This window comes from Alexandromys fortis, unplaced genomic scaffold, assembly GCF_014885135.2.
Source record: "Alexandromys fortis isolate MF-2015 unplaced genomic scaffold, M_Fortis_MF-2015_v1.1 scaffold_193, whole genome shotgun sequence".
Classification (NCBI taxonomy): Eukaryota; Metazoa; Chordata; class Mammalia; order Rodentia; family Cricetidae; genus Alexandromys; species Alexandromys fortis.
The window spans coordinates 435,501-460,049 of NW_026068083.1; the positions used below are offsets into that span (position 1 = coordinate 435,501).

A 24,549-nucleotide genomic window follows, 5' to 3' on the forward strand; every position below is an offset into this window, starting at 1 on the left:
GAAAGGAGTAGCTATGTATTTATAGTGTTTCTTACAGCAACACTTTTGGTTGAATGACTTGGTTCTTTGAATTTGTTCCCGTGAACCTGAGTTAACAGCCGGTATCATTTTCTTACGTGAATACAGCATCGTTCTCACCCTTCTCCTCTGTGCTGCACTAGGAAATTACTCTATTTCTCTTTTAGTGTTTGATTAGTATGTGCTATTTTTGCAGAAGAGTGTGTTTCGCTACAATATTTGTGCTACAGTTCCACCATCATATAGGCCCAAGGACAGATTGATAATGTGTCAAATTAGTAACACAAAAGGGATGCAATGAATGTACCCAATGTCTTGTAATTATAAAATTATTTCTAGTTATGTTCCTTTTGGGTGATATTAATTACTGTGTGAGACCGCCAAGTCTCACCCAGAAGAGCTTTTTTAAAGCAGGTGTTTACCAACACAAACTGTCTAAAATTTTGCTTTGTTGATATCCCATCTTCATTTTCAAAAGATAGTTTTGCTCACTGTGAGATTCCTGGGTGAATTTCTTCTCCTAGTATTTTGAATGTATATGCCCAGTGCTTTCGAGATTTGTAATTTCTGATAATCTCAGGGTCTTTCTTTTTAATGAAGAGTTATATCTTTTCCCACTAAGATTTGCTTTTCACCATTTTTTTTTTGTTTTTTGTTTTTTGAGACAGGGTTTCTCTGTGTTGTTTTGGGGCCTGTCCTAGAACTAGCTCTTGTAGACCAGGCTGGCCTCAAACTCACCGAGATCCACCTGCCTCTGCCTCCCGAGTGCTGGGAATAAAGGCGTGCGCCACCACCGCCCGGCCTGCTTTTCACAGTGTGAATACAGTGGATATGGCGATGGATTTCGTGGTGCTTATTTCATTACAGTCTCTTAATTTGGGTGCGGACATTCATAGCCATCAAATAGTTTAAAAAATGAACTGTGATTTCTTCGACTACCTTCCTGCTCCTTTTCTGTTCCTGTCCCTTTTCATGTTACCCACTTGCACCTTTTTTCACTCTTGCTTACATTTCAGAGCCAGTGCTCTGATCAGTTTTTCCCCAGCCTTACGTCCTTCCCCAGCCCTTTTGCTATCATTGACACCCTCTATAGGATGAGACATTGCTATGAACTGCAATATGTCCCTGTGATTCACATAAGGTATGTCTGGAGCCAAGGTCTCTGAGAAGATTGCTAAGGCTCCACGAGTTCACAGGGTGAGTCCTTTCTGGTACTGGTGGTGACATTCAAAGAAAAGGCAGGGACTCGAGGAGGCTTGCTTCAGCGGGAGCTCTCTGCTTGTATACTGGCGCTCCTCCCCAACTAGACTTTGGATCAGTTTCAAGCTAGTAGCATTAGCTAACGCTCCATTAATGGTAGACACAAGAGTGCCAGTTACAGGAGAGACTTTGTGGATATGGATTACGGGGACAGCAGGTGCTCACTGTCAGCTTGACATACTCTAGAGTCACCCGGAAGATCTTCTTCTGGGAATGCCTCTGCTGCTTATAGAAACTGAGTTAACTCAAGTGGGAAGACCTGACCATGATGGGTCATACCGCTCCCGAGTCCAGGAGACCCAGGACTGTCTAAGAGCTGAAACAGCCAGCTAAGGACTAGCATGCATGCATCTATTGTTGATTTCTTCCTCCCACTGGGATGTGATGTGGCCAGTTGGTAACTTAAGGGTAGAGCATTTAAGTCTAGGGGAGCTAATAAACATACCCATTAGACTTGAAAAGAAAAATAGCTCTTCTTACCCTGCTTACGCCATCCCGTTTTCACTGGCTCCTTTGGTTTGGGTCTTGAAAGTATGCTTTTCATCTCTGTAAAATGAAACTGATTTGTAAGATACTTTGAAAGACAAACTGTAGCATCCAGCTCTCTTCTCTATCTCTCTGTTGTTTGCATACACGCATAGTAAAATTATTTAATATTTATTATGAAATAATAATAATCAGAAGGTGGAAAGACTGTTCCATAGTTAAAAGACCTTGATGTTTTTTATGTAAGACTGCTGTCTGGTTCTCAATCACCCATGCTGTGCAGCTCACAACTGCCTGTAACTATAGCTCCAGGGCATTGGACTCCCTCTTAAAAATTCAAATTCATAGTATTTAAAACAAAACAAATACAAATAAATGTATAGCATATACTAGTTATATAAAACAATGGGCTTGGCTATGAAATTCTTATCCATGCACCCAACATTTTCATCATATTCTCTTATTACCCTTTCTAAATACCACCGTGTCCTTTCTTTTTCTTCTCTGCATTAGTTTCACGATTTTCCCACCCTGAGATTCCACATATGAGAAAAAACATCCAATCTCTAATATTAAGAGTCATGGAAGATTCCTGGTAGAAGAATATTTTAGCTCTCCTTAGGTTATGTAACTGCACCAAGCCACAACAATGCCCACAAGAGAAAGTGTTCTCTCGGAGAAAAGAGGGGTATGAGTAGCCAATAAAACAATAATCAATAATATTCTTCTTGTTGCCGGCCACAGTGATCATTAACACACACACACTCAGCAGTCATTCTTCAGTTCATCCAGAGGTGTTTCCATGGTTTTCCTGTTCTATAACTCTAAATCTAATAGGTGCTAGTGATGGAAAGCAATAACCAGCAACGCCAAGGAACAAAAGCCTTTCTACATCATTTTCCGAGGGAGATTTAGTACCTCAGTGAGAGAACAAGACAAGAATTTAAAGAAGCTTTGGGATTAAGATTGCAGGTTTTTTCCATTCAATGTTTTGTGATTTATGCTTTTTCTTGTATTTAGAAATGAATGTCTAGATGCATCACCAAAGGCAAACAAACAAACAGACTCTAAAATGAAGCATGTTAGAAAACTTCTACTTTGCGTATGGTAGTTAAACATTAACTGGGAGACCTATCACACCCAAACGTTTTGTGTAAAAGCTGATTGAAGCAGGACATGTACGGAAAGCTGAAGAATGTTTCCTGATCCTGACGCAGGATGGAGAACTGGCTACAACTTAGACATCTTTATTGTTATGTATTTATTGTAAAGAGTGAAGGGATTCATAATGGAATTTTTGTCCAAGTACTAATGTATGTAGGTTATATTCACCCATCACTTTTTCTTCTACTCCCTTTTCCCCTGCCCTCTTCCTTTTCCCAGAGAAGAGATTGTCACCTAGTATAAATAACTGCTAAGCCTATCTTTTTTTAATTTTTATCAATCTATGAGTCAGTGTTGTCCCTTACAGAGTCAAAGCACCTTACCACCTAACTGGACGTAGAATGTGATAGGGATAACACTACACACCTGTTTCTGTAATCTTCTATGCTTGCTAAAACTGTGATGGATTTTGATGGATCATTTCCTAAATGGATAGCAGTTCTAAATGAAATGCTATCTAGCTAACTTTCAATTTTTAATAAATACCTGGTCTACAAAGAAATAAGAGAGTGTGCAGATTGTTATCCATGTCACAATAATAAAAGTTTTGTCATTAAAGGTACACATTAATGAAAACAATGATGAAAAGTATTAAACTTAAGTTTTCTTACCAAGTCCAGTCTTGGAGAGTGCCTTGAATTCACTTTTTAATAAATGTTGTTCAAAGGTCTTCTTCATGTTTTCTAGGTCATTCTCTGTAGAAATGATGGATTTCAAAGACATTTGGTAAGGCAGTTTCAAGATAGAACTGTAAAATTTCTGTGTATGTGTGATATTAACTTTATTAGACTTTGATAATGATGAACTCTGGACTGTCACATCATGTAACTTTGGAACAGGAAGACCTATGTGCACACATATAAGCCTCCATGCATTGAAGTTCAAGATCTTTGTTCCCAAAACACACATCCAGGTAATAATGTAATTCTTCCATGAACCGGTGCCTCAGAGTTCTTTAACTAACATTTGCCACAGAGATATCTCCTCTCAAAATTTACTACGGAGCTTGCTGGAAAGGAGATTTGTAGGTGAACGGTGATGATCTAGATTGGCCACAGAGTCAACTGAATCCACAAGTAAGTGTTAAATCCATGGGCAACTTTAGAAGCCACCTCAGACTGGTGCCTCCTCACACCCAGGAGGCAATGTGAATGTTCAGCCACGGCCCCCTCCCTCTTTCCTATTTTATGCACATTTTTACACTTCGCACGTATAAATATTCTACACTATCATATTTTTTTCCATAACTCCCATTTTATTCTGAGTGCCAATGATGAAATTATTCTGAAAACAAATCTTTGGGTCACAAAACGCCATTTCTTCTTTAATTAATAAAAATTTAGTGGAAACATTATACCTTAGTTACACACAGACAAAACTCATTAAAGTATAGTATGTTTTCTTCCAGTGTTTTTAAAATGAGCCTTGTTTAAATTAGTTTTTTTTAAACTTTTTATTCAATATTAAAGTTACAGACTTCTTACTCTGTTTAGCCATGCCTGAGAACTCAAAGAAAGAAGCGGTGCAATGGGCCTCATCCACCCAGACAGTGTATTAAAACTTGATTCATGTGGTTTTGATAATTTCACAATCTTAAAAAAAGTATAACAAGACTTGGAATTTACATCCGCGGCAGGTCTTCAGTGTTCCAGTACAGTGTGTCATTCAACAGACCTCTTCACGTCTGTCTCTGTTCACTTCTCAAATCTTAATCCCAAACAGAGTGGGGGTGGGGGAGCCTACTTTAGTGTGAGATTACTTTTTAAGGTTCCTGGTGCCCAGTTTAACCAAGTCTTCAGTTTAACCAAGAATCTCAAACTTCTAATCACCCTACTTCCTCCTGGCTGGCTCAGATCATGCCAACATTATTGCCCAGAATGGCATGCAGTCCGTCAGGAAACACTGGCCAACACCTCCCGCTTCCCACACAACACTGAGCCTTCATTCACCACACTGCAAGACATCGTCTCAAGTTGGGAGAGCTTCGCTAGTTTCCTGTTTCACTCCTGTCAATAGCGAGCAAGTCTGAACTGCTTAAATTCGTTTCTAATCACACTGTAAATCCAACAGTGTAAACTACGTTCTTATAAGAATACTTTAGCTCACAAATGAATCCTAGGTCACAGATACTAAACCTGCGGTTGGGAGAAGGAAGCCTAGCATTCCCGGGCACAGCAGTGATGACAATAATATATTATGCAGTTGATATCTAAAAGGGGACCCTGAGCATTTGTGTCATAGAGGAAGGATAACTGTGAGGCACCATGTCTGACAGCTACTCTGGTCATTACAGAGCATCTACACACATGGAAATGTCACAGGATACCCCAAGAGCATGTTCAATTATGCGTCAACTGAAAACAGACAAACGTCATCATGCGATGTTCTACGTTGGTGACGTTGTAACTATTGCAGGCAGCAGTTGTATATAACTACACATGGGTGGCTATGGAAGTTCACAGTGAGTACAATTGGATCCTTGTGCATAAAGTGTTTTCCCTTTTAATTGTGGTAATGTTTCTGACACACACTGCTAAGATCTTTCCAACTCTTCCAACACCAGCAGCCATGCACACAAAGGCCTGTTCTGCTGCCCTGTGCCCTGATGACCTTTCTCATTCTGGTTGCTTTTTTTTCTTCATTTTTATTGTTTTTATTGAACTATATATTTTTCTCCACTCCCCTCTCTTTCTCCCCTCTCTCCTCTCTCCTACTTCCATCTCCTGTGTACTATTATATTTCTTTATGAAGCTTCTCCCTTTTAAAGGAAATGACTCATGAAAGCATACAATACACAACATTTGTGTTCTGCAAGAGCCTTTGTTTTTGACATTTTTTAGTTCTTTTTTTTTTTTTTTTTGAGATAGGGTTTTGCTGTAGCTATCGAGATTGTCTTGAACCTAGCTCTTGTAGACCAGACTGGCCTGGAATTCACAGAGATGAGATCCCCCACCTCTGCCCCCCCCGCCAAGTGATGGGATTAAAGCTGTGTGCTACCCCTGCCAGAGGCTCTCTATTTAAACCAAAGGAAGTTTGTTCATCCCCTTCCCCAGTGTGTTGATTAGATCTCCCTTCTCTGTTTGTTTTTTTCCACTACTACTTAACTCTTTAACCATCCTAGCCTGTTGGGGCTGCTGAAGCTGAGGATTTTATCCTAGAAATCTGGTTACAAAGACACCTCATATGGCATTGTATATTCTGTGAATTTGTTTTTGTTTTTCTTTATCAGGGTGGTCTCTTCAGCCTATGGTCTTCTACATAAGCTTTATAGTTAATGTATTAATTTTCAGTAAAAATGTGCTTAAAATCTTAGTTGTAATTTGCATTGAGTCCATAGATAAATTTTAAGGAAATGAGTTTAAAAAAAAACCCATTTTCAATTTATAAACCTGTAATGTGCTTCCATTTCTTTAAGCTTTTTAAGACTACTTTTATTAATATTTTGTAGTTTTCTGTGCAACTATTATCCATATATAGAGACCGTTGTAATAGGTTATTTGCAGAGTTAATGCTTACTATATTCTGTACTCTAAATTATATTTTTGTTCATTGAATTCTCCATCTCTAAGATGTCTAATTCTACTTTATGATTACCTGTCTGTGTTGCTTTTCTCAGTTAGAGCATGAATTGTTTTCCCAAGTCCTTTGAATTGTCTAGGTGTATGTGTTCAAATTTCTTTGCTACTATTTTGAATTATTTTTTCATGCAATTACTAAAATCCCATTGTTTGGGGGCCTTTTATTTTTTTATTTATTTGTTAAAGATTTCTGTCTCTTCCCCACCGCCGCCTCNAGAGCAATCAGGGTTCCCTGCCTTGTGGGAAGTCCAAGGACCACCCACCTCCATCCAGGTCTAGTAAGGTGAGCATCCAAACTGCCTAGGCTCCCACGTGCAGTAGGATCAAAAACCCATTGCCATTGTTCTTGAGGTCTCAGGAGTCCTCATTGTCCACTATGTTCAGCGAGACCGGTTTTAACCCAGACTTATTTGGGGGGCCTTTAAAACATTAGATATAAAAACAAATACTACAACTAAAAATTACAACAGCCCCGGAGATCTTTCTTTTTCCTGTGGTTCAGTTACTGCCTGGCAGCTCTTTGTTTTAACTAAAGAGGGCACCCTTTAGCACTTAGTAAAGGGTGTGTCTGCTGATAATGCCTTGAATTCCATAAAACTTCCTTTCCCTATTGAATGTGGCTTTCTCCCTCTGTTTGGGAAAGACAGCTTGGATGTTGTTGGCCTGCCATTTTGTTGAAGTTTGCTGGTTTCTTTCGGGATTGCGGTTTGAAGGATGCCATTATCAGCAACATCCTAAATTCTGATGTATTTTGACAATCTTTTCTACTATCTAAATTTCCCACTTGAGTGACAAGCACACTCTAAGCTCATCATATTGCTTGCACTCATTAGGCTATATAGAATTTGATAACTATGTTCTGAAAGAACCTGCCATACAGCATGTGATTAATATTCCAGAAGCTTGCAATGGGCAGAAAACACTACCTATCACTTCCTGAGCAGGCAAGGGTGAATACACTATACATCACATGATTGGTTATTTGACGGAACAAATGATACATAATGTAAAAATACTAATACGTAGGGTTATTAGAGCTAGTTTATTATTGAGAAAGGGTAGCTCTTGTTTAAACTTTCTTTCTTTTTTTTAACTAGAAAGTCACAAAATGCAAAGTTGAAACACCGTACCGATTGGACTGTGTTCCGTAGTGTCAAATCATAAACGTGTACTTACCAATCACTCTGTCCATATCCAGGCGAAATATGATCTCACTAATCATTGGGTTTAGTGTTGTTGGTGGTTCGGATGACTCCTGAACGTCTGTGATGGACTTGGTCTCAGCTGTAATGAAGACAGACTCCAGATCAGTTCATTGCCCATCAACATTTTGAGGCAAAGTTGAATCACTTGACAGGATGATGGGGAGGACTTGTTAACCAATTATCTTGAAGAGGTGGGGCTGAGTTAGGGTGGGGCTTTCTGGCACCCAGAGGGGAAAAAAAACGGGCACATGACCCAGGTGCCCTCTCACTGTGGTTCCCACGCAGCACAGCTGAGCTCAGACTTCTCGTTCCTGTTTCGTGAGTTTTTCCCTTATACTAAATTAAAATAAATTGCTGTACCTTGTAGCTAGCCTGGTTATTTCCTGAATAGAGCTACCGTCTACAATGGGACTCCTTAGAGACAGCACACGTTACAATCGCTCAACTTTATTTCTTCACAATCTGACATTAGCTGAAGAAAAAGGTGTCAGTATTTCAAGATTTACTTTTATTGATGTGTGTGTATGTTATGTGCGTTAAGTGTGTGCATCTGTATGTGTGAGGGTCATGTGAGTGCTGGTGCCCACAGAGGTGAGATGTGTTCTTTGGAGCCCTAGGAACTGGAGTTAAAGGCTGCTGTGAGCAAAAGGGCTGGGAACTCAATTCTGAGAAGCAGAAAGTGCTCTTAGGCACGGAGCCGTCTCTCTAGCCCTAAGTCATCAATTTATAAAAGCTTATGAAATATATACTATACAACAGTTATCCTGCTGACGCTTGCAGCTACTATCAGTGTTTGTGTGTGAGAGGGATGGACATCGGTACACACTCATGTGCGTGTATGCGTGTTGGTGTCAGGTGGCTTCTATCACTCCCTATTTGTTGAGAAGTGATTCTGTCACTGAACCAGAGGCTTGCTGATTCATCTTGAATGGCTGCCGCTTGGGACCCAGAGACCTGCCTGTCTGCACTCCCTCCAGCCCTGGGGAACGGACATGAGCTGCCATGCTCAACTGAAATATTTTTAAATTCTATCTATCTATCTATCTATCTATCTATCTATCTATCTATCTATCTATCTATCTATCATTCCATATCTATCTATCCATTCATTTATGTGTGCGTGTGTGTTTGTATGTATGCAGGAAGGCACACACATGTATATCACAGTGGGAGTGTACAGGGGAGTCAGTTTATTCTCCCTCAGTTTGGGTTCTAGGGTTTGAACTCAGGTCATCAGGCTTGGCAGTAAGTACCTTTACCATCTGAGCCATCTTGCTGGATTCCATGGCCAACATTTTAGGAGGGTTCTAGGGATCTGAACTCAAGTCCTCATATTTGGACAGCAAGCACTTTACTTGCTGGGGTATTTCGGCAGTCCCAGAGATGATCTCCCTTGATCCTCAAAGCCCATGAATAGCATTTAAGCCCCGACCAGACCAAGCCAGTGGAGCTTAGAAAGATTATACATGTTGTAAAAAGGTTCTTCATTAGGGAATGTAGAAACTTGGGATGGACTGATTCCCTTATATTTCATAATCTGTTCTGCAGGTCACAGCTCAAATGTGCAGCGGACCGAGCATGTAATGTGCGGGACATGGATTTGGTAGCGATTGGCAGCATGGAGAGGAAGATGGGATGTGTGAAGAGGAAGATGGGATGTGTGAAGAGGAAGATGGGATGTGTGAAGAGGAAGATGGGATGTGTGAAGAGGAAGATGGGATGTGTGAAGAGGAAGATGGGATGTGTGAAGAGGAAGATGGGATGTGTGAAGAGGAAGATGGGATGTGTGAAGAGGAAGATGGGATGTGTGAAGAGGAAGATGGGATGTGTGAAGAGGAAGATGGGATGTGTGAAGAGGAAGATGGGATGTGTGAAGAGGAAGATGGGATGTGTGAAGAGGAAGATGGGATGTGTGAAGAGGAAGATGGGATGTGTGAAGAGGAAGATGGGATGTGTGAAGAGGAAGATGGGATGTGTGAAGAGGAAGATGGGATGTGTGAAGAGGAAGATGGGATGTGTGAAGAGGAAGATGGGATGTGTGAAGAGGAAGATGGGATGTGTGAAGAGGAAGATGGGATGTGTGAAGAGGAAGATGGGATGTGGGAAGAGGAAGATGGGATGTGTAAAGAGGAAGATGGGATGTGTGAAGAGGAAGATGGGATGTGTGAAGAGGTGCTTCACTCTTGTCAGCATGACCCTTATTCCCCATCTGCCTGCAATGTTCTAGTCTAGTCATGGACACTTGGATGATCTCCAAGAAGATGACGCCTTGCAATGTGCTCTCTCTCTGTGTCTCTAGTCCCCCGAGGCTCACTGAAACAGCACTGTGTGCTTCAGCACCTGCCACTAGGGACACTAGATAGTGCAGCACTGCAGCCTACGGGTGCTGCCTCCTGTAGCTTAACATGGCACAAGAGAAAAGTAAGGAGGTATTCCCTGACACCGTTTCTCAAGAGACTTATCCCACTCACAAGAGTGGGGTTTCTTCTGGCTCAATCATTTCAGAGTGAGTGTTACTATCTAACAAATAGAGTGAGAGGGAGGTGGCCATTTGTATTTAGAGCTTTCAAAATTATACAAAAATAGAATACTTTGCCTGGACGATAGCTAATACAATTTAGCAGACAATGTTACCTGATGAAATTGAAATATGAATATGAGATGAATATACTTTAAAAAGTGGAAATAAATGTGAGATAGTTACACAGTCCTTAGAAAAGTATTTCTTAGAGTGATAGTTCATGAAATATTAATACAAATAAGAAAAAAGAGCCGGGCGGTGGTGGCACACGCCTTTAATCCCCAGCACTCGGGAGGCAGAGGCAGGCGGATCTCTGTGAGTTTGAGACCAGCCTGGTCTACAGAGCTAGTTCCAGGACAGGCTCCAAAGCCACAGAGAAACCCTGTCTCGAAAAACCAAAAAAAAAAAAGAGCCTTTTATTCAAATGGGAGAGTTTATGAACAGTTCATATATGTTATGTGTGTTCATGTGTATGAATACATGTGCATGCCACGGTGTGTTTGAAGGTCAGAGGGCAGCCCTGGGTGTTGTCCTCACCTTCCACTTTGTCTGAGGCAGGGCAGGGGCTCTCTTGTTCATCCCTGTTTGCTTCGGGCTAGCTGGCTTGCAAACTCCTGGGCATTCTCTTCTCTCTCCCTGCAAGTACAGACGCTACACCATCTGGCTTTACATGGGCTCTATGGTCCTTGTGCTTTAGGGCAAGAGCTTTCCACTGAGCTATTTCTCAAACTCCAAATACAACTTTTAAGTGCCGTGTAGATCGGCGACATCAAGAACTGCAGGGCGCAAAGGACCAGTAGCGATTTAACACTCAGCAGCGCCGTCAACTTAAATCTTGGTCAGTTAAGCTCTAAAGTATTCACTCTGAGAGAGATTTAACTATAAAGCCACAAATAAAGGTGACTCACATTTAAAACAGTTTTTAAATCATTAAACATGACTCTTATTTGAAATGTATTTAAAATATGCCACACACCTTTCCGTCTTTTTCGATCCAAGAATTGTAATTCTAGGTCTTCATTTGTAAAGAATCTGTTGACATTTTCATCTACCCAAAATGAAAAGAAAACACACAGCATTTTAAATATTAAACATAATAACTTTGAGGCTTATGAATTATAGCCTAGTCCTAAAATTACGCAAACGTCTGAATGTTAGGGACATTTTTTTACTCATCAAGAAGAAGAATGTTGTCTCATCTAATGTTGGCAGTTAATTTCACAGATCTGGGATCTTTATGCTCAAACTGGACAGTTAGGATTGTAAGTTTACTCCTAGACATTTATTTCCACAAGATAGAATCATTTCTGTTATATTGCAATAGCTGACACCTTGATTTCCATAAGCCATTCTTCTGCAAGTTGTGAACACACAACAATTGAAACAATAATTTTCCTACAAATACCTATTTCTGGGACAGTGAGTAGCACGAGGAGGAAATATGTTGAAGTACAAAGTGGATGGTAGTGATGCTAATAATAATTATATGACTACATAGTTTACCAGTAAAGATAGACTTTATGTGTGCGTGTGTGTGTATACGTCTCTCTGTGTGTGTGTGCCTGTACATATATGCAAGGGTGTGTGCCTGCATGTGTGTAGAGCAGTGCTGGGTGTCTTCCTCAATTACTGTTCAACTTATTTTTTTTTTTTTTGCACTGAGCCAGGAGCTCACTGATCCCACTAGACCTGGGAACAAGAACCTCAAGGGTCTTCTTGCCTATGATTCTCCAGCACTGGTATTATAGGAATATACTATTACAGTTTTTTATATGAATTCTGGAGACTGAATTGGGTCCTAATATTTTTGTGTAAGGCCCTTTACTGGTTAAGTGACCTTCCCAAGCCTCTCACAAATTTGCTTTTATGACAAAAAATAGACTTAAGATAATATTCACAGGTAAACGGGATGGCACATTTTCAGTATCACTGATATTTAAAGGTAGATTTTTAAAATAAAATTAAAAAGCATTTTCACAAGTCATCCCCCAGATGTTTAATCACAACCCAGTACATATGTCCAACTCTAAGATCTCCTTCTTGGTAGGTGTCTTCCTCTGTCTTTTATATATTACCAATCTTTTTTTATGTGGTTATAGTTACCCTACTACTAAAACCAAACAAAGACTCAACCAAGAAAGATAATTTCAGACCAATCTCTCTCATAAACATTGATGCAAAAATATTCATTAAATTACTGCAAGCCGAATCCAAGAACACATAAAAAAAATCATCCATCATGATCAAGTCAGCTTCATCCCAGAGATGCAGGGATGGTTCAACATATGAAAATCTGTCAATGTAATCCACCATATAAATAAATTGAAAGAAAAAAACAATATGATCATTTCATTAGATGCTGAAAAAACATTCGACAAAATCCAACATTCCTTTATAATAAACATCCTGCAGAGATCAGGGATACAAGGAATATAATATACCTTGTATATATAATGTATTATGTAAACATAATAAGGCAAATACACAGCAACCTGACAGCCAACATCAAATTGAATGGAGAGAAACTCAAAGCAATTCCACTAAAATTAGAAACAAGTCAAGGCTGTCCACTCCCTCCATATCTATTCAACATAGTTCTTGAAGTTTTATCTACAACAACAAGACAACAGAAAAAGATCAAGGGTATACATATTGGAAAGGAAGAAGTCATGCCTTCACTATTTTCAGGTGATATGATAGTATACATAAGTGACCCAAAAAAACTCTACCAGGGAACTCTTACAGCTGATAAAATACCTTCAATAATGTGTCAGCATACAAGATCAAATGAAAAAATCAGTAGCGCTCCTATATAAAAATGATAAAGAATCTGAGAAAGGAATCAGAGAAACATCACCCTTCACAATAGCCAGAAATATAATAACATATCTTGGGGTAACAGAAGATACCAGAAAATGGAAACATCTCCCATGCTCTTGGATATGTAGGATAAACATAATAAAAATGACAATCCTACCAAAAGTAATTTATAGACTCAATGCAGTCCCCATCAAAATCCCAACACACTTCTTCACAGACCTTGAAAGAACAATACTCAATTTCATATGGAAAAATAAAAAACCCAGGATATCGCCCCGCAGATGAGCGATGCAGGCGCCCACAGACGAGCAATGCAGGCGGCTGCAGGCTGTGGCCAGGACCGGCGGGGCAGGGACTGGCGCGGTGGCAGAGGACGCAGGCGGCAGGGACCAGCGCGCAACACCAAGAGCAGATCGCCCCACTACAATTAAATCAAAGAGGTAGGCCTTTGGTTGGCGAGGGCCCTGGCAAACGGGGAGCCGGGTCCTGTTCCTGAAGACCCTTCTGAGGGGTGAGAGGGATCTTGGCCCCCGGCAGGAGCCAGGAAACAGAGCTAGGGCAATTTGTAAGAGAAGCCTCTGGCCAGCAGAGAAACCTGATCCAATTTTAAAAGACCGATTAGATAGCATTGATAGGAGGAGATGGGCAGGCGCCAAGGCAGAAAGTCACCCAATAATCTGAAAAACAACATGAAAACATCAGAACCCAAAGATCTTACAACAGAAGGACTTGAACACCCTAACACAGAAGAAGTGGAAAAAAATTGACTTTATGAAAGCAATAGAGTCCCTTAAACAACATGTAAAAAACACCCTTATAGAAATGGATGAGAAGTATAACAAAAAGTTTGAAGAATTAAGTAAATACGTACATGAGACCCTGGGAAACCAAGAAAAAACGAACAAACAGGTAATGGAAACAGTTCAAGAATTGAAAACTGAAATGGAAGCAAGGAAGAAAGCACAAACTGGGGACCAGCTGGATACGGAAAATCTAGGTCAACGAGCAGAGCCTACAGAAACAAGCATAATCAATAGAATACAAGAAATAGAAGAAAGAATCTCAGATTCTGAAGACACCATAGAGAAAATAAACGCACTGATCAAAGAAAACAGCAAAGCCAACAAATTCTCATCACAAAACATTCAGGAAATATGGGACACAATAAAAAGACCAAACCTGAGAATAATAGGAATAGAAGAAGGGGAAGAATTACAGCTCAAAGGCCCAGAAAATATATTTAACAAAATTATGGAAGAAAACTTTCCCAACATAAAGAAAGATATTCCTTTGAATATCCAAGAAGCATACAGAACACCAAACAGACTGGATCAAAGAAAAGCATCCCCTCGCCATATAATAATCAAAACACAAAATATACAGGTTAAAGAAAGAATATTAAGAGCTGCAAAGGAAAAAGGCCAAGTAACTTATAAAGGTAAACCGATCAGACTTACACCTGACTTCTCTATGGAAACCATGAAAGCCAGAAGGTCCTGGATAGAGGTTCTTCAAAAACTAAGAGACCATGGATGCAAACCCAAACTTCTATACCCAGCCAAGCTAGTATTCACTATCAATGGAGAAAACAAGACATTCCAGGATAAGAACAAATTTAAACAATACGTAGCCACAAATCCAGCGCTACAGAAAGTAATAGAAGGAAAATCGCAACCCAAGGAATCCAACATTGCCAACACTGACTACAATAACTCAGGAATCTAGCGAACCTTCACCAGTACAACTCAAAGAAGGGACACACACAAACTCTACTACCGAAAACAGTAAGAATAACCGGAGTAAACAACCACTGGTCACTAATATCACTTAATATTAATGGTCTCAATTCACCTATAAAAAGGCACAGGCTAAGGGATTGGATACGAAAACAGGATCCAACATTCTGCTGTTTGCAAGAAACACATCTCAACCACAAAGACAGGCATCTACTCAGAGTAAAAGGTTGGGAAAAGGTCTTTCAAGCAAATGGTCCTAACAAAAAAGCAGGTGTGGCCATACTAATTTCCAACAAAACTGACTTCAAACTAAAATCAATCAGAAGAGATCGAGATGGACACTTTATACTCATAACAGGAACAATTCATCAGGATGACATCTCAATCCTGAATATCTATGCCCCTAATATAAAAGCACCCACTTATGTAAAAGAAATATTTCTAAAACTCAAGGCAGACATAAAACCACACACACTAATAGTAGGAGACTTCAACACACCTCTCTCTCCAATGGACAGGTCAATCAGACAGAAACCTAATAGAGAATTAAGAGAATTATTGGAGGTAATGAAGCAAATGGACTTAACAGACATCTACAGAACACTCCACCCAAATAGGAAAGAATATACCTTCTTCTCTGCAGCTCATGGAACCTTCTCAAAAATTGACCATATACTCGGAAACAAAGGAAACCTCCACAGATACAAAAGAATATCAGTGTCCACCTGTGTCTTATCAGATCACCACGGATTAAAGTTAGATGGCAACAACTATGCTACCCCCAGAAAGCCGACAAACTCATGGAAACTGAACAGTCAACTACTGAACCACACCTGGGTCAAGGAAGAAATTAAGAAAGAAATTAAAGTCTTCCTTGAATTTAATGAAAATAAAGAGACAACATACTCAAACCTATGGGACACGATGAAAGCAGTGCTAAGAGGAAAGTTCATAGCACTAAGTGCCCACTTAAAGAAAACAGAGAAAGCATACATTGGGGACTTAATGGCACACCTGAAAGCTTTAGAAAAAAAAGAAGCAGAGGTGCCCAGAAGGAGTAGAAGACTGGAAATAATCAAACTGAGGGCAGAAATCAACAAAATAGAAACACAGAAAACAGTCCAAAGAATCAATGAAACAAAAAGTTGGTTCTTGGAGAAAATCAACAAGATCGACAAACCCCTATCCAAACTAACTAAACAACAGAGAGAGAACACGCAAATAAATAAAATCAGAAATGAAAGGGGGGACATAACCACAGACACAGAGGAAATCCAGAGAATCATTAGATCTTACTATAAAAGCCTGTATGCCACAAAACTGGAAAATGCAAAAGAAATGGACATTTTTTTAGATAAGTACCATATACCAAAGCTAAACCAAGACCAGGTGAATGATCTAAATAGACCTGTTAGTCGCGAAGAACTAGAAACTGTTATCAAAAATCTCCCTTCCAAAAAAAGCCCAGGACCAGATGGGTTCAACGCAGAATTCTACCAGAACTTCCAAGAAGAGCTAATACCTATACTCCTTAACGTATTTCACAATATAGAAACAGAAAAGTCATTGCCAAATTCCTTTTATGAAGCTACAGTTACCCTGATACCAAAACCACACAAAGACCCAACCAAGAAAGAGAATTACAGGCCTATCTCACTCATGAATATCGACGCAAAAATTCTCAATAAAATACTGGCAAACCGAATTCAAGAACACATCAGAAAAATTATCCATTATGATCAAGTAGGCTTCATCCCAGAGATGCAGGGCTGGTTCAACATACGCAAATCTATCAATGTAATCCACCATATAAATAGACTGAAAGAAAAAAACCATATGATCATTTCATTAGATGCGGAAAAAGCATTCGACAAAATTCAACACCCCTTTATGATAAAGGTCTTGGAGAGAATAGGGATACAAGGGTCATACCTAAATATAATAAAAGCTATCTACAGCAAACCGACAGCTAACATTAAATTAAATGGAGAAAAACTCAAAGCCATCCCACTAAAATCAGGAACAAGACAAGGATGTCCACTCTCTCCATACCTCTTCAATATAGTGCTTGAAGTTCTAGCAATAGCAATAAGACAACATAAGGGGATCAAGGGGATTCGTATTGGAAAGGAAGAAGTTAAGCTTTCGTTATTTGCAGATGACATGATAGTATACATAAGCGACCCCAAAAATTCTACCAAAGAACTCCTACAGCTGATAAACACCTTTAGTAGCGTGGCTGGATACAAGATCAACTCCAAAAAATCAGTTGCCTTCCTATACACTAAGGATAAGGAAACAGAGAGGGAAATCACAGAAGCATCACCTTTCACGATAGCCACAAAGAGCATAAAATATCTTGGGGTAACCCTGACCAAGGAAGTGAAAGATCTATTTGACAAGAACTTCAAGTCTTTGAAGAAAGAAATAGAGGAGGACACCAGAAAATGGAAGGACCTCCCTTGCTCTTGGATTGGGAGGATCAACATAGTAAAAATGGCAATTCTACCAAAAGCAATCTATAGATTCAATGCAATCCCCATCAAAATCCCATCAAAATTCTTCACAGATCTGGAGAAGACAATAATCAACTTTATATGGAAAAACAAAAAACCCAGGATAGCCAAAACAATCTTATACAATAAAGGAACGTCTGGAGGCATTACCATCCCTGACTTCAAACTCTATTACAGAGCTACAGTATTGAAAACAGCTTGGTATTGGCATAAAAACAGAGAAGTCGACCAATGGAATCGAATAGAAGACCCTGACTTTAACCCACAAACATATGAACACCTGATTTTCGATAAAGGAGCTAAAAGTATACAATGGAAAAAAGAGAGCATCTTCAACAAATTGTGCTGGCAAAACTGGATGTCAATCTGTAGAAGAATGAAAATAGACCCATATCTATCACCATGCACAAAACTCAAGTCCAAGTGGGTGAAAGACCTCAATATCAGTCCAAACACACTGAACCTGATTGAAGAGAAAGTGGGAAGTACTCTACAACACGTGGGCACAGGAGACCACTTCCTACGTATAACCCCAGCAGCACAGACAGTAAGGGCCTCATTGAATAAATGGGACCTCCTGAGACTGAGAAGCTTCTGTAAAGCAAAGGACACTGTTGCTAAGACAGAAAGGCAACCCACTGACTGGGAGAAGATCTTCACCAACCCCACAACTGACAAAGGTCTGATCTCCAAAATATATAAAGAACTCAAGAAACTAGACCGTAAAAGGCTAATCAACCCAATTATAAAATGGGGCACTGAGTTGAACAGAGATCTCTCAACAGAAGAAGTTCAAATGGCCAAAAGACACCTAAGGTCATGCTCAACTTCCTTAGCGATCAGGGAAATGCAAATCAAGACAACTTTAAGATACCATCTTACACCTGTCAGAATGGCGAAAATCAAAAACACCAATGATAGCCTTTGCTGGAGAGGTTGTGGAGAAAGGGGTACACTCATCCATTGCTGGTGGGAATGCAAACTTGTGCAACCACTCTGGAAAGCAGTGTGGAGGTTTCTCAGGAAATTCGGGATCAACCTACCCATGGACCCAGCAATACCACTCTTGGGAATATACCCAAGAGAGGCCTTATCACACAACAAAAGTATATGCTCTACTATGTTTATAGCAGCATTGTTTGTAATAGCCAGAACCTGGAAACAACCTAGATGCCCTTCAATTGAAGAATGGATGAAGAAAGTATGGAATATATACATATTAGAGTACTACTCAGCAGTAAAAAACAAGGACTTCTTGAAGTTTGCAGGCAAATGGATGGAAATAGAAAACACCATCCTGAGTGAGGTAAGCCAGACCCAAAAAGAGGAACATGGGATGTTCTCACTCATATTTGGTTTCTAGCCATAAATAAAGGACATTGAACCTATAATTCGGGTTCTTAGAGAAGCTAAATAAGAAGGAGAACCCAAAGAAAATCATATAGGCATCCTCCTGAATATTAAACTTCATCAGGCGATGAAAGGAGACAGAGACAGAGACCCACATTGGAGCACCGGACTGAAATCTCAAGGTCCAAATCAGGAGCAGAAGGAGAGAGAGCACAAGCAAGGAACTCAGGACCGCGAGGGGTGCACCCATACACTGAGACAATGGGGATGTTCTATCAGGAACTCACCAAGGCCAGCTGGCCTGGGTCTGAAAAAGCCTGGGTCAAAACTGGTCTCGCTGAACATAGCGGACAAGGAGGACTACTGAGACCTCAAGAACAATGGCAACGGGTTTTTGATTCTACTGGACCTATTGGTTTCGTGGGAGCCTAGGCAGTTTCGTGGATGCTCACCTTACTAGACCTGGATGGAGGTGGGTGGTCCTTGGACTTCCCACAGGGCAGGGAACCCTGATTGCTCTTTGGGCTGATGAGAGAGGGGGACTTGATTGGGGGAGGGGGAGGGAAATGGGAGGCGGTGGTGGGAAGAGACAGAAATCTTTAATAATAATAAAAAACCCAGGATATCCAAACCAATCCTGTCCATTAAAGGAGCTTAAGAAGGCAGCATCATCCCTGACATCAAGGTCTATTATTGAACTACAGTAATGAAAACAGTTTGCTATCGGCATAAGAATAGACAGGTTGATCAACGGAATTAAAATGCAGACCTGGATATTAATCAACACACCTATAAACACATAATTTTTGAAAAAGAAACTAAAATTATACAATGGATAAAAGAAAACACCTTCAATAAATGATGCTGGCATAACTGGATGTTTGCAAAGAGATCCATATCTATTCCCAAGCACAAAACTCAAGTTCAAATGTATCAAGGACTTAAAAACAAATCTGACTACACTGAACCTGATAGAAGAGAAAGTGGGAAGTAGTCTTCAATGCGTGGGCACAGGAAACCAGTATCACAGACACCGAGAGCAACAATAAAATAATTGTGACCTCCTGAAACTGAGAAGCTTCTGTAAAGCAAAGGACACAGTAAATAAGACAAAAAGGCAGCCTATAGATTAGGAAAAGATCCTCACCAACCCAATATCAGACAGAGGACTGATCTCCAAAATATATAAATAACTCAAGAAATTAGACTTCAAAATACCAAATAATCCAATTTAAAAATGGTGTACAGTTCCAAACAGAGAATTCTTAACATTAGAATCTCAAATGGCCAAAAGATACTTAAGAAAATGTTCAACATTCTTAATCACGATGGACATGCAAATCAAAATGACTGTGAGATACCATCTTACACCAGTCAGATTGGCTAAGATAAAAAACAACTGTGGTAGCTTATGCTGGAGAGGATGCGGAGTAAGGGGAACAGTCATCCATTGCTGGTGGGAGTGCAAACTTGTATAACCACTCCAGAAATTAGTATGGTGTTTTCTCAGCAAATTGGGAATCATCCAACTTCAAGAACCAACAATACTACTCCTGTACATATACCCAAAGGATGCTCAATCATACTACGAGGACATTTGTTCAACTACATTCATAGCAACATTCTTTGTCATAATCAGACCTGGAAACAACCTAGATGCCCCTAAACTGAAGAATGGGTCAAGAAAATGTGGTACATTTACACAATGGAGTACTACTTAGTGATTAAAAAGAAAAAAAACAATGAATGCCATCTTAAAATTTTCAGGCAAATAGATAGAACTAGAAAAAGCCATCCTGAGTGAGGTAACCCAGCCCTAGCCCCAGAATGATGAGCATAGTATATAGTCACTTATAAGTAGATACTAGCTGTAAAGCTAGGAAAACAAGCCTATAGCCCACAACCCCAGAGAAACTAAAAACAAGAAGAACCCTAAAAGAAACATATATAGATCCCCCTTGGAAAGGGAAATAGACAAGATCTCCTGAGAAGATTAGGAGCATGGGGCTGTGAGAAGACAGGAGGGCAGAAGGGGAAAAGGAGGGGAGAAGGCAAGTGGGAATGGGATAGTCGACATGGGGGAAGGACAGAGACACAGAGCAAGAAAAGAGATATCTTGATTGAGCGAGCCATTATGGGGCTAGAAAGAAACCTGGCACTAGAGAAATTTTCAGGAATCCATGACAATGACCCCAGCTAAGATCCTAAGGAATAGTGGCCTTGCTCTGTAGTCAGATTGATGACCATCTTAAATGTCACCATAGAACCTTCTTCCAGAAACTGATGGAAGCAGAGGCAGAAATTCACAGCAGAACACTGGGTGAGTTCCCAAAGACCAGTAGAAGATAGGGACGACCTATAATGTGAGCAAAGGGGTCAAGACCAAGATGGAGATAACCCATTTAAACAGTTTATCTGAGCTAATGGGAGCTCACCAATTCCGGCTGACAACAGGGGAACCAGCACTGGACCAAACTAGGCTCTCTGAATGTAAGGTGACATTAATATGGCTGGGGCAGACTGTGGGCCCACTGGCACTGAGACCAGGATTTTTCCCTATTGCTTGTACTAGCTTCTTGGAATTCTCTTTGTAGGGATACCTTGCTCAGCCTAGATATAGATAGGGCAAAGGGACTTGGTCCAGCCTCAAAGCAAAGTGCCTTACCCTCTGGGAGGAGTGCATGGGGGGTAGGGAGGGGGGAAGGTAGAGGGAGCTGGAGGAGTGGAGGGAGTGGGAACTGGAATTGGTATGTAAAATAAAAAGATAAAATAAAAACAATCAAGAAGAATAGTCTATAATTCATTTAAGTTATAAAAAAGTACACAAGCATATAATAAAGTAATTGCATAATCATCTCAGTAGATGCAGGAAAGGTCTTTGGCAAAATGCAACTTCCCTTCGTGTTCTGTAGACAGCGACATAATAAACGGAGGGATATTGAAAGCATGAGCTCCAGAATGAGGAACAATCAAGGGTTGGCCTCCCTCTCTGCTTTTACTCAATAACGTGCCTGAAGTTTTAGATACACCACAAAGCAAGAGCAAGAAATAAAACGGACACAAATAAGAAAGAAAGAAGCTAAGTTATCCCTGCTGGTGAACAGCATGATCCTTTACTTGAAAGGACACTGAAGAGTTCCAGGAAAGTCTCAGATTAACAAAGAATTAGGGTACCAAATCAATACACAAAACACACAGCTCTTCCAAACACCAACAATGCAGTTTCTGATAAAGAAGTCAGGAAAAAAAGAGGAAGCATTCACAGTAGCTTAAAAAAATATGTAGGAGAACCAGGACGAATAAGATTAAATTATAATTATATATACTATAATGAAACCGTTACCTTGTGATGTACATATCAGGGTTTTATTTAACCACAGAAACTAGTGTGTGTGTGTGTGTTGTTATAGATTCTTTATAGGAGAAGCATGCAGCCTTTTATCTTTGTACCCCCTGTTGCCTTCTTTTACTCCTCCCCCTTGGAAGATATAGATTCTGCGTATGAGAAAAATTCTGTGTATTTGTCTCTCTGAATATGGTTTATTTCATGGACATGATGACCATTTTATTTTTACCAATTTTACTACAAATGACATTTTTCAGGATTTCTTTTCAATGGCTAAATAAAATTCCATTGCAACATCATAGTTTCTACATTCATTAATGTGTTGGTGGACATTGAGCTGATTCTATGCACAGGCTGTTGTGAACAATGGCCAAGTGCCTCTGTACTATTGATGATATAGAATTGGGTATGTAGCCAGGGGTGGTGGTATAGCTTGATCATATGGTGGTTCCATTTGTATTTTTCTAGGTTTTTATAGAACCTCCATAATGATTTCTATAGTGGTGACATAGTTTATATTCCCACCAGCAATCTTTTATATTCTTGGTTAGGGTTATTCTTTGATAGTTTTTTTATATTAGCATACAAATTAGTAGGTTTTGTTACAGTCTATTTCATTATACTTTGTGTTCACTACCTTCCGTCTAGATATTTTTTTAATCTACTGTGAATGAATTTTTTCCTAACTTCTTTTTCATCAGCTTTATTAGTAGTACTTAGAAAAGGCACTGATTTTTGTGTGTTGACTTTGCATATGTGTGTGGATACAGGTGTGTGCACATATGCATGTGCCCAAATGTGGAGGCCAGAGGATGATGCCAAATGTCTTACTTGACCACTCTCCATTTGATGTACTGAGGCAGGGTCTTTTACTGAACCCCAAATTTGCCAAAGTGGCTAGTCTAGCCAGCCACCTTGCCCTAAAGTTTCTGTTTCTATCTCCTGAGCACTAGGATTAAAGATGGACTTCTATCCCAGGCTAATTTTCGTGAATTCCAGGGATCTAGACTTTGGTCTTTATGCTTGCGTGACAAGACCTTTATCCACTGAGCCATCTGTGCAGTCTCTGACCAGATTTCACATCTGTTCTTTTCATATGCATGGTTACAGGACTCGAGGTTATTTGCTGTCATTATACATACCAGGTGTTTTCTATGTGGGTAGTTTTCAGTTTCTTAAATTGAGGATGATCTTTTGATGTTGGGTGTACTGACATGCAATTTTCATCAGACCTTAGCTCGATGTTCTGACCTACAAAGCAGATGTGTGAAATTCATTGAAGACAGTTATAAATCAAAAAACATGATGAAGCACAATGGCATATTTCTTTCTTCATTTTATTAAGGTGGTGATTTCCAATATTACATTGCATAGCTAAATAATCATCGTCTAAGTTTTTACAAAGTTTAGAAATATTAACACGGTTGAGGAAGTCATGAGTTGGAATCTTTCTCATGAAATTAAAAAATACCAAGGGAGAGGGGAACAAATATGGTAGCTTTAGGTCAAGGGAATGAGACTAGATAGGCTCAATAGTTTTTGTTCTTAATGGAAAACCTAGATATTGAAGCTCTGGAGGCTGGATGGGCACAGAATCTGAACCTTACTAGAGTATATTTTTGAAATACTTTCTTTTCTTTATCATTATACGTTTTCACTACATCAGACAAGTCTGATTTTCTCAACCCATTTCTGTCTTTTGCCCATTCCATTTCTCAGATTGGTTAATACTGAAGTTTGTTTTGTGCATTAACCCTTTATTTGGCAATATTTTGCAGTTCCTTTAACTGGAGACTATGAAACACAGCAATAAAGAGCAATAAGTTGTAGGTAAAACTTGGGCAGCACAAAGGCTCCATGCTGTGTGTCCTGGAGAAGGTCTAGGATTCAAACTTTTGATCATGGACAAAAACTAGTGGAATCAGCCAGGTGACCAGTGTCTTGGGAATAAGACTGAGGGAAAAAATGGAATACTCTAAGGAATTCACACCCACAAAATTCACTGGAATGAGTACAAGCTCCACCGCCCACAAGGCACATTTTGGTGTGCTGTGAAAAGCAGGGCCAATGCCTCAGCTGCTGTGGCATCTTACGGAGAATGCTCTGGGAGAGCACAGTGCAGGATGTGGTATGTGCCTGAGACCAGCTGTCAATATCCAGCACTAGATGCCCCACAAAATGTATGCTTTTTACTCAATACCCCAAATGACTGTAGTTGAGAAAAGCTCTCATCAAAAGAAACAGTCATGTTTCCTATATACTACAAGGTAAAATGTCCTTTTGTCTCTGGGACTGTTGTGCCATTAAAGCAGTAGGCAGAGAAAGTGGTTTCCATGCTGGCTACAGGATTAACTTTAATGACTGGGGGAAATGAGATGTTTTTAACTGAGGTCTGAGGAATTTCCTGGGTCACCTTATAATAACTCTCTTGCTCCAAAGTCATGACAGACAGAAAACTAGCCATTTACAATGATAAAATTACCAAGGTACCATGATAATAAAGGTTTGGGTTACCTCATTGGGTATCAAGATGGAGCTGAAGACAAATG

General features: G+C 39.9%; 1 protein-coding gene across 1 annotated transcript in view; it reads right to left on the reverse strand.

The window, feature by feature from the left end:
• The window catches only part of Ccdc7 (coiled-coil domain containing 7), a 196,054-nt gene that overhangs the window by 51,288 nt on the left and 120,217 nt on the right, over positions 1 to 24,549 (reverse strand). Inside the window, exons 30-33 of the mRNA XM_050122079.1 lie at positions 11,209 to 11,280; positions 7,683 to 7,790; positions 3,540 to 3,623; positions 1,759 to 1,824 (exon numbers count right to left, since the gene is read on the reverse strand). Coding sequence (XP_049978036.1) covers positions 1,759 to 1,824; positions 3,540 to 3,623; positions 7,683 to 7,790; positions 11,209 to 11,280 — 330 coding nt within the window. The remainder of the gene's footprint in view (positions 1 to 1,758; positions 1,825 to 3,539; positions 3,624 to 7,682; positions 7,791 to 11,208; positions 11,281 to 24,549) is intronic.